Source organism: Etheostoma spectabile, chromosome 16 (assembly GCF_008692095.1).
Source record: "Etheostoma spectabile isolate EspeVRDwgs_2016 chromosome 16, UIUC_Espe_1.0, whole genome shotgun sequence".
In the NCBI taxonomy this organism is placed as follows: Eukaryota; Metazoa; Chordata; class Actinopteri; order Perciformes; family Percidae; genus Etheostoma; species Etheostoma spectabile.
The window spans coordinates 14301645-14309705 of record NC_045748.1 but is presented as its reverse complement, the minus strand read 5'-3'; the positions used below and the strand labels follow the sequence as shown (position 1 = coordinate 14309705).

The following is an 8061-nucleotide window of genomic DNA, read 5'->3' as shown; positions in this document are numbered from 1 at the left end:
GACTTTAGACCAGGTTTTTGTTGGTCAATTGCTTGAACACTTTCCTTTGCCTCAAGACAGCAATACGCCAAAAATGCATCTGAACATACCTCCCTGTAAGACCAGCACGCCCATGGGCACACAGATAGGCGCAGACACATTTGTTATTTTAACGAAGTGGGCGCTGGACGGGAAATTGATAATTGAGTCGGTCTTAAACTAGCAAAGACACTTGCATTGGGCTTTGCGCTGTGCTGGGTGCGAGATACAGTAGGTTTTTAAATCAACACACACTAAGTAGGTACACCCATGATAAGATGTTACTGTAATACAATACAGTGCAATGAATATTCATATTTGGGTAAATACAGTAACAGAAATAAGATCACAACCAGATTTTGTCTTTCTGTTAAAGGAGGGAACAAAGAAACAAGCACATACGGAGGGTTACAAGTGCCAGTCAGAAAATGTTATGTCACTCAGATAAAAGAAAGTGCATGCCTTTTTTTACACCCCGAGTGAAGGTGTAGTGATGAAGGAGTTGCTCAAGCCTCTCTGAATCTCACAGCTTTTTCCCAAGCTCAGGGCTGAAGCCCCCGATGGGGCAATCCACTATCTGACAGACAGAGAGAGAAAAGAAGAGAAAAGGAAAACTAGGTCTCAGAGGAAGGCAGACAATATCAGTAATCTTTACTCACTGCAGTATCAACCTAATTATAAAGTTCAGGGTGCTTAGAAAAGACCATGTGAAATACCTAATACGATGTCTGTTCGTGTTGTGTAAATAACGATTGTGATGTGTGAAGTCTCCCACAAGTCTGAGGGAAACTAACATGAGACTCATGGTCGCAAAAACAATATCCTCATCGTGGCATAAGGAGGAGGAGAAAGAGAAGAAAAAGAATAACTGAAAAGACATGTATTATTTTAAATGTAGTAGTGGCAACGTCTTATAGATGTATATACTATAGTTTACTTTTGGCGTGGTAGATATGCAGTAGATTAACTTTTCTTATGGGTGAAACATGACAGCTCACAGTGAAAACTGGGACCTTAAAAAAAGAAAACAGCAGAAATGTATCTAAATTCATCTTTTCACTGACATGACAGTCTGTCACTCAACATAAGCGATAGAGCTAGAATCATAAGTTTGGCATAGTAGTGGTGTCATATTTTTATCTGACTAACAGTAAGATGAAGTAAAAATGGATACAGAATGTATATTGTTCAGGATGCGTTGTTGAGAAAAGAGCACATAAAATTTATACCACTGGATGTTTTTGCTTATTATGTCAATGACGATTGTGGTGTGTCAGCCCCCCTCAAGTCTGAGGAACACATACATGAGAGTCATGGCCACAAAACAACAACCTCATCTGACCACTGGGAGGGAACAAAAGCGGAAGGGAAAGGTATCTCTTTTATGTGTTGGTAGCAATGCTTTTGTAGTTCTATATACTGTGGTGTACCTGTAGTGATGGAACTATACAGTAGATAAACTTGCAAAAGTTTAACTTGGCAGCTCACAGCAAACATGGTCCCTAAAAACAATGACAACACTGCATATATATGTTTATTACTTCAATGACAATTGTGGTGTTTCAGTCTCCCACGAGTCTATGGGGCAAGTACATGAGACTCATGGCCACAAAACAACAACCTCATCTCAGCACAGGGAGTAAAGGGAGCGTGAGGAGCATAACAAAATAAAATCTGAAAGGAAAGGTATCTCTTTTATATGTAGTGGAGGTAATGTTCTTCAAGATTTACATACTGTAGTAAGCTTGTTGTGCCGTAAATATGCAGTAGACAAACTTTCCTCACAAGCTAAACTTGGCAACTCACCCCTGAAAACAGGAAAAAGCAGAAATGCATCAACATTTTTGCTTGTTATTGCTAAAAATAAAAAATGGGTTTTAGTCCCCAAAAAGTCTGAGGAGCAGGCACATGGGACTCATGGTCACAAAACCACAAAACAATAATCTGGACACGCGTAGGAAAGAATAGCTAAAAGAAAAGTAGAAATGGATCTTCTCTTTAATTTTAACCTATTTTATTATGTTATCTCTTTGACAATTATGGTGTGTAATTCTCCCACAATTTTGAGGAGCACATATATGAGACTCATGGCCACAAAACAACTGCAAAAAGAAATGCATCTGAATTTGTCTTTTTAGTGGCATGATAGCCAATTGGTTAACTTATGTTATACAGCTGAATCTAAATTTGGTATTGAGTGACTGAAGAAGAACTGCAAGAAAAGGAAAATACTGGAGAATATGTTTACAAAAGAATATAGTTTATTGGCTGTTTGGCTGGTTATGAAGATGTTTTTACATTTCAATAACAACTCTGGTGTTTCAGTGTCCCACACATCTGAGGGCCATGTACATGAGACTCATGGCCACGTACAAGAGGCTCATGGCCACGTACAAGAGACTCATGGCCATGTACAAGAGGCTCATGGCCACGTACAAGAGGCTCATGGCCACGTACAAGAGACTCATGGCCACGTACAAGAGACTCATGGCCACGTACAAGAGGCTCATGCCACGTCCAAGGACTCATGGCCACTACAAGGACTCCATTGGCCACGTACAGAGGACTCATGCCACGTACAAGAGACTCATGGCCACGCACACGAACTCATGGCCAAGACACAAGAGACTCATGGCCACGCACAAGAGACTCATGGCCACGCACAGAGACTAATGCCACGCACAAGAGACTCAAGGCCACGCACAGAGACTCAAGCCACGACAAGAGACTCAAGGCCACGCACAAGAGACTCAAGCCACGCACAAGAACTCATGCCACGCACAAGAGACTCATGTCCACATACAGAGGCTCTTGGCCACGCCAAGAGACTCATGGCCACGCACAAGAGACTCATGGCCACGCACAAGAGACTCATGGCCACGCACAAGAAACTCATTCCACATACAAGAGGCTCTTGGCCACGCACAAGAGACTCATGGCCACGCACAAGAGACTCATGGCCACGCACAAGAGACTCATGGCCACGCACAAGAGACTCATGGCCACGCACAAGAGACTCATGGCCACGTACAAGAGACTCAAGGCCACGCACAAGAAACTCATGTCCACATACAAGAGGCTCTTGGCCACGCACAAGAAACTCATGGCCACATACAAGAGGCTCTTGGCCACGCACAAGAGACTCATGGCCACGCACAAGAGACTCATGGCCACATACAAGAGACTCATGGCCACGTACAAGAGACTCATGGCCGCATACAAGAGACTCATGGCCGTGTACACGAGACTCATGGCCACATACAAGAGACTCATGGCCGTGCACAACAGACTCATGGCCACGTACAACAGACTCATGGCCTCGTGCATAAGACTGATGGACACAAAACAACAATTTCATCTGAGCATGGGCAGAAAAGGGAGGAGGAGCATAAAGGTACATCCTTATATATACACTGTAGCGATAGCTGTGGCTAACTGTACTTAACCTGTAGTGGTGTAAATATGCAGTAGATATATTTGTAATTTTGACTAACAGTAAGCAATGGGCAGGAATATGTCTACATTTTTGCTTGCTTGCTGGTTTTGCTTATGACAATGACAGTTGTGGCGTTTCAGTGCCGCACAAGTCCGAGAAACCATTACATGAGACACATGGCAACAAAACCACTACCTCATCTGGGCATGAGGAGAAGGAAAGAAAAGCTGAAAGGAAAGGTATATCTTTTATATGTAGTGGTGGCATTCTTTTCATAAATACCGCATATCTTTGCTTGTTATGTCAGTGATGATTGCGGTATGTCAGTCCCCCACATGTCTGAGGGAAACGTACATGAAACCCATGGCCACAAAACAACAACCTCATCTGAGCATGGGTTGGAAAGGGAAAAGGAAGAGGATAAAGAAAGAAAAGCTGAAATGACAGGTATAGCTTGCATGTAGTGGCAGCAAGTACAGTATATTGTAGTTTGCCTGTAATGATGGAAATATGAAAATACAACCTCATCAACACGTTCATCCGGGCTCAAGAAAGGTATCTTTTACATACAGTATGTAGTAGTAGGTCTTTTAGTTTTATATACTGTAGTGTACCTGTAGTGATTAAAATATGCAGTAGACAAACTTTCACCACAATTTAATCTTGGCAATTTTCAGCAAAAAATGTCCCCTGAGAATTATAAACATCAAAGATTGTATCTAGATTTTTGCTTCTCATTTTAATAAAGAAAGTGTGGTGTTTCAGTATCCCACAATTCTGAGGGAAACAGACATGAGAGCCATGGCCACAAAACAACCTCATCTGGACACGGGGAAGGTATCTCTTTTGAATATTCTGTAGTGGTAGTAGCTAACTGTAGATAATTGGAGCGGTGGAAATATGCGGTAGATACACTTTCACTGTTTGTGTCCGCTGGAAACTCAAAATAACGACCTAAATGTGTCTCTTCAGTGACATAATAACTTATCAGTGAACTCAAGTTAATGCTGCTATATCTAAATTTATCATCAAGTGACTAAAAGAAAAGTTGAAGATGAGAGAAATATGTTTAAAAGATGGATATGGATTATTTGTTTGTTATGTTGCAAAGAAGACAGGATATAAAGTGTTTTTATTTGGCATTTCAATTGTGGTGTTTCAGTTTCCCACACATCTGAGGAACATAGACATGAGATTCATGGCCATGTACAAGAGACTCATGGCCACAAACAAGAGACTCACGGCCACGTACAAGAGACTCACGGCCACGTACAAGTCTATTCACAGGCCACGTCCAAGAGGCTCCCGGCCACGTACAAGAGATTCATGGCCACGTACAAGAAACTCATGGCCACATACAAGAAACTCATGGCCACGTACAAGAGACTCATGGCCACGTACAAGAGACTCATGGCCACGTACAAGAGACTCATGGCCACGTACAAAAGACTCAAGGCCACGCACAAGAAACTCATGGCCACAAACAAGAGACACAAGGACACGTACAAGAGACTCATGGACACATACAAGAGACTCACGGCCACGTACAAGAGACTCACGGCCACGTACAAGAGACTCACGGCCACGTACAAGAGACTCCCGGACACGTACAAAAGACTCCCGGACACGTACAAGAGATTCATGGCCACGCACAAGAGACTCATGGCCACGTACAAAAGATTCATGGCCACGTACAAGAGACTCATGGCCACGTACAAGAGACTTCTGGCCATGTATATGCGACTCATGGCCACGTACAAGAGACTCAAGGACACGTACAAGAGACTCATGGCAATGTACAAGAGGCTCATGGCCACGTACAAGAGGCTCATGGCCACATACAAGAGACACAAGGACACGTACAAGAAGCCCATGGACACATACAAGAGACTCATATCCACGTACAAGAGCCTCATGGCCATGTATATGCAACTGAGGGCCACGTACATGAGACTCCTGGACATGTACATGAGATTCATAGGTACGAACATGAAACTCATGGCCACAAAACAGTTTTATCAAAGCACGGGGAGGAAAGAAAGTCTGAAAGCAAAGGTATATCTTTTGTACATGCTGTAGTGGTTGTACCTATCTGTAATTATTTGCAGTAGGAAATATGCCGTAGATACACTTTCACAATGGGGTAAACTTGGCAACTTACACTGGATGTTACACACAAGAGATTTATCAAAATGTTGTCTCACTATGTCAATGGAAAATGTTTTGTGTCAGTCTCCCACAAGCCTGAGGGAAACATACACGAGACTCACGGCCACAAAGCAACATCATCTGGCCACAGGGAGGAGGAGCAAAGAAAAGCAGAAAGGAAAGGTATTTCTTTTTTATATAGCACTGCAATGTTCCTGTAGTTTTATAAACTGTAGGTGTAGTTCATTAAATATGTAGAAGATTAACTTTCAGCAAAAATTAAACTAAAATAGCAGCCTGAAAGCAGCATGAACGTATCTTTGTCTCCCACAAGCCTGAGACTCATGGACAGCATTTTAGTATATTTACATGCTGTAGTTCACCTTTTTGTACAGATCAACTTTTCTAATGCGCTAATCTTGAAAACCTCCAAGTCTTAAAAGGGGCCACTATGAAAGCAGAATTTCATCTTAGTTCATGTGTTTGTGTCTGTTCAGCAACATAGTAGCCTGTTGGTAAACTTAGGCTATAGAGTAAAAACCTATATTCGGCAACAACATTGGCAACATTTTTGTCTGAGACTCAAGACAAGAGGAAGAAAAGGACAGGAGAAGTAAAAAAAATAATAAATAAAAAAAACTCAGATAGATAATGTTTATTTATATATAGGTTGTTGAGGAAAATAGCATACAAAATGTTCCTCATAATGCTTCTTGTTGTCACGTTTATTATAATTGTGGTGTGACAGTTTTCCACTGCCCAAGTCTGAGGGACACGGAGATGAGACTCACGAGCACAAAACAACCTCCTCTGGGCACGGAGAAGGTATCTCATTTATATATAGCGGTGTCAACCTTTCAATAAAATTTAACTCATATTTTTGCTTATGTCAATGATGATCGTGGTGTGTCAGTCTCCCAACATTTAATGGGACACTTACATGAGACTCCTGGACACAAAACAACCTCATCCGGGTATGGAGAAGACCAGCATAAAGAAAGAAAAGGTAAAGAAGAAGTATCTCTTTAACATGCAGTGGTGGCAATATTCTTGTAGATTTACAGTAGATTATTTAAAGTTTAAGTTAAACCTGGCAGTTCACAGTGAAAAACAGAAACTGGAAACAAATGTATCTTAATGTATCTCTAACTACATGAAACCCTGTCAGTCAACATATGCTATAAGGAAAAATCTTAATTTGGTACCAACTGTTGCGCCATATTTTTATATGGCGATAACTGACACTGTAGGGCAAGAAATCAAAAACAGACAGCTGGATCAAGTGTGGAAAAATGGGTTAACTAGACAAGCAAGATGAATTTGACATTGAAAATGCTCTTAAAAGAAACAATGCTGCATTCAGAATAATTTGTTCCATTATTTTTTCTGATCAACCGCTTATAGATAGTAAGAGCATTTGAATGATAAATAAAAACATATTTAACATTCTAAATACCCATAAGTATTTAACCTTATTTCTTAAAGTGCTCATGTTACACTTTTTGGCTTTTTCCCTTTTCCTTTATTGTGCTTTTTTGTGCACGTCACAGGTTTACAAAGTGAAAAAGCCCAAAGTCCACCCCAAAACGACTTACCATCTTCCAGAGAAAACACTGTTCATAAACTGCTCTAAACAGCTCTATTGCAGCCTTTACTTCCTTGACGAACGTACGTCACTTTGTAACACACGTGATAATGCTCACCCCGCTGCTAGCGTGGCACTCCCTCATTGTCTGCAACTGACAACTAGCAGTACTTACTGCGCATGTGCAACTACCAAAAAAGATGGAAAAGAAGCGAGATGCTTTACTCTGTAGCTAAAACGGAGAGCTCAACACACAGGGTGAAAATAGGAGCTGTAGCAATGTGCAGTACAACAAATATATGGTGTTTTCTGAAAATTAACCCACATAAACCTATTCTGGTACAGCCTCTAAATACAATTTTGAACCTGAAAATTAGCTTAATATGAGCACTTTAAATCAATTACATTATAGAGTATGTGAATGGGATCTTTATTAGCAAAGGTTTCTCACAAATCATTGGTTGATGTTGTGTTGTCAGTAGTTCTTTCGCGTTTGGTAAAACAGCCCAAGATAATCTGAGCAACGTCAATAAAGATTGATTTGCTCCTTTGTAGTGTACCACAAACCTGAGTGGGAAAGAAGGAGTCATGAAACCCCAAAACATACTTCAGGGATAGAGGATGAAGAAAGAGGGAAACAAAAAGGTAGAATTTCAACATGTATTATTTAATAGCACAGTAACTTATAAATGATTGCACATTGGGACCAAAGATTTATCATTATTAGGTTATTCAATTTAATTTATAGCTACATTAAAAGCAGAGATGGGAAGTAACAAAGTACAAAATACTACCCAAGTAGATTTTTGGATATTTTTACTTTTCTATTTATTTTTGTGCCGACTTTTTACTTTTACTCCTTACATTTTAACAC

The 8061-nt window shown here is 40.7% G+C and overlaps 1 protein-coding gene across 1 annotated transcript in view; it reads left to right on the top strand.

Annotated features, from left to right (window-relative positions):
* The window catches only part of ntng2b (netrin g2b), a 61618-nt gene that overhangs the window by 44702 nt on the left and 8855 nt on the right, over positions 1 to 8061 (top strand). Inside the window, exons 7-18 of the mRNA XM_032539377.1 lie at positions 786 to 804; positions 1315 to 1391; positions 2344 to 2522; positions 3349 to 3412; positions 3595 to 3693; positions 3782 to 3901; positions 4220 to 4291; positions 4617 to 4718; positions 4952 to 5509; positions 5687 to 5785; positions 6516 to 6608; positions 7743 to 7832. Coding sequence (XP_032395268.1) covers positions 786 to 804; positions 1315 to 1391; positions 2344 to 2522; positions 3349 to 3412; positions 3595 to 3693; positions 3782 to 3901; positions 4220 to 4291; positions 4617 to 4718; positions 4952 to 5509; positions 5687 to 5785; positions 6516 to 6608; positions 7743 to 7832 — 1572 coding nt within the window. The remainder of the gene's footprint in view (positions 1 to 785; positions 805 to 1314; positions 1392 to 2343; positions 2523 to 3348; positions 3413 to 3594; positions 3694 to 3781; positions 3902 to 4219; positions 4292 to 4616; positions 4719 to 4951; positions 5510 to 5686; positions 5786 to 6515; positions 6609 to 7742; positions 7833 to 8061) is intronic.